Source organism: Phytophthora infestans, genomic scaffold (genome assembly GCF_000142945.1).
Source record: "Phytophthora infestans T30-4 supercont1.103 genomic scaffold, whole genome shotgun sequence".
In the NCBI taxonomy this organism is placed as follows: Eukaryota; Oomycota; class Peronosporomycetes; order Peronosporales; family Peronosporaceae; genus Phytophthora; species Phytophthora infestans.
The window spans coordinates 189,184-190,679 of NW_003303656.1; the positions used below are offsets into that span (position 1 = coordinate 189,184).

Consider the following 1,496-nt stretch of genomic DNA (forward strand, 5'->3'; position numbering starts at 1 on the left):
CATCCCAGAGCTCTTACATCATGCTGGTCTGTGAAGTCTACAATAATAATGATAAAAATCTCTATTTGAAAAGTGTGCAGAGCTCTTAGAAAATAAAGTGGTTACTGTGCCCGATTTGCAGTACATACGACAGGTTTTGCGCAATAATCAAGTATCTGCTGGCTGTTTGCAACCAATCGATGCGTTTCGTGCTCGGCAAAACTGTTTAACTTACGTCCAATCGCGAGGGCGAGAGGCGGTCTGATCGTGCGACAGATCCAGTCAGTGTCGCAGGTCGGCAGGTATTGCCCAATCAGGGCGCGAGTTAATTGTGTCACGCTTTTGGACATATTTGTAATTTATGCATTGCTAGGTCGAGTCAGAAAGATAGGCGCGGTCGGTAGGATGGGAGGAAACTGTATTAGACAGGCCAAGTGTAGCCATGCGAAAAGGCAGGAAAAAGCAGCAAGACGGGGAATGCGACGGACTGACGGACGGACAGACCGACAGGTTACAAGGTTAGAAGCGGGGAGATAAACTGGTGAAGTCGATCGACATACTCGTTTTCTGAGCGTAACGTCAGTCCCACCGGTCCGGATTGGAGTCCGAAATCTCTGTTTATCCGTGATATGACGTCCACAGAGTCAATCATCCGGAATGCCACCTCGCCGCTAAAACTCTGTGTGGGGCATTGACTAGTGTACAAGAAACAATTCGGAAAGTTTGGAGCTGACAAGAAACGTGCAAATGCTCGCCACGTGATCGAAGTCGAGTCGTACTTGTAGCTCCATACACGTGCTGTTGTGCTGCCTTTTCTGGCTTCCTCTTTGGTAGACGCAAACACTGAATAGTTCCACGATGTATCAAAACTTACCACTTCGTCTGGCTGCAGTGATGGGTACACATCTTGAAGATTCGACACGCCCACACCGGAGCGTAAGACGTCGGCGAAAACGAGAGCTAGCGACACAGCTCCGATGAAGAACCGCAGCCACGAGAACGGGAGATGGCGCTCGAACACTTTGTCACGCGCAGCGAGTTGTCGGGCATGAGTCTTCTCAATGAGAGCAGCTGGAGTAATCACCTTCTTCCAGCTCAACGAGTGCTTCTCTGCATGACGTGAAGCCCACTTGGATAAAGCCATCAGCGCGCGAGTACCATCTCCACAAGTCGGAGTTACCCGAACGGGGGCCATCACGAGACTGGATACTAAAAAAACACACACACAAAAGAGAGACGCAGGGTCTACTTGGACACTTGATAATTTTAGCTCACCTCGAGATTGTCGCTTGTCCGTTTCAAGCCGGAACAAACGAGATATTATTGCTACAGTACCCCCGTCTTCATCCAGCGTCTTATCTTTTAAGAGTGCGTTGTTTTTCGGCGTGCACAACAATCTTTTCATCTCGCGACAGACCCTTACGCTTACGTACCGCTTCGATGTATCGTCTCACGTAGTTGTGTTCGTAGACGCGTTCGCCAAAGTCCTCTCGCTCCAACTCTGTCTGCGGCTGGAA

General features: G+C 49.5%; 1 protein-coding gene across 1 annotated transcript; it reads right to left on the bottom strand.

Moving 5' to 3' along the window:
- Positions 1 to 627: 627 nt before the first annotated feature.
- On the bottom strand, positions 628 to 1,407 carry PITG_19369 (uncharacterized protein; the record flags this gene model as incomplete). Its single annotated transcript, XM_002896122.1, has 2 exons — positions 628 to 650; positions 721 to 1,407. The coding sequence occupies 2 exons, from the start codon at positions 1,172 to 1,174 to the stop codon at positions 628 to 630; spliced, it is 477 nt and encodes a 158-aa protein (XP_002896168.1).
- Between the last annotated feature and the right edge of the window lie 89 nt (positions 1,408 to 1,496).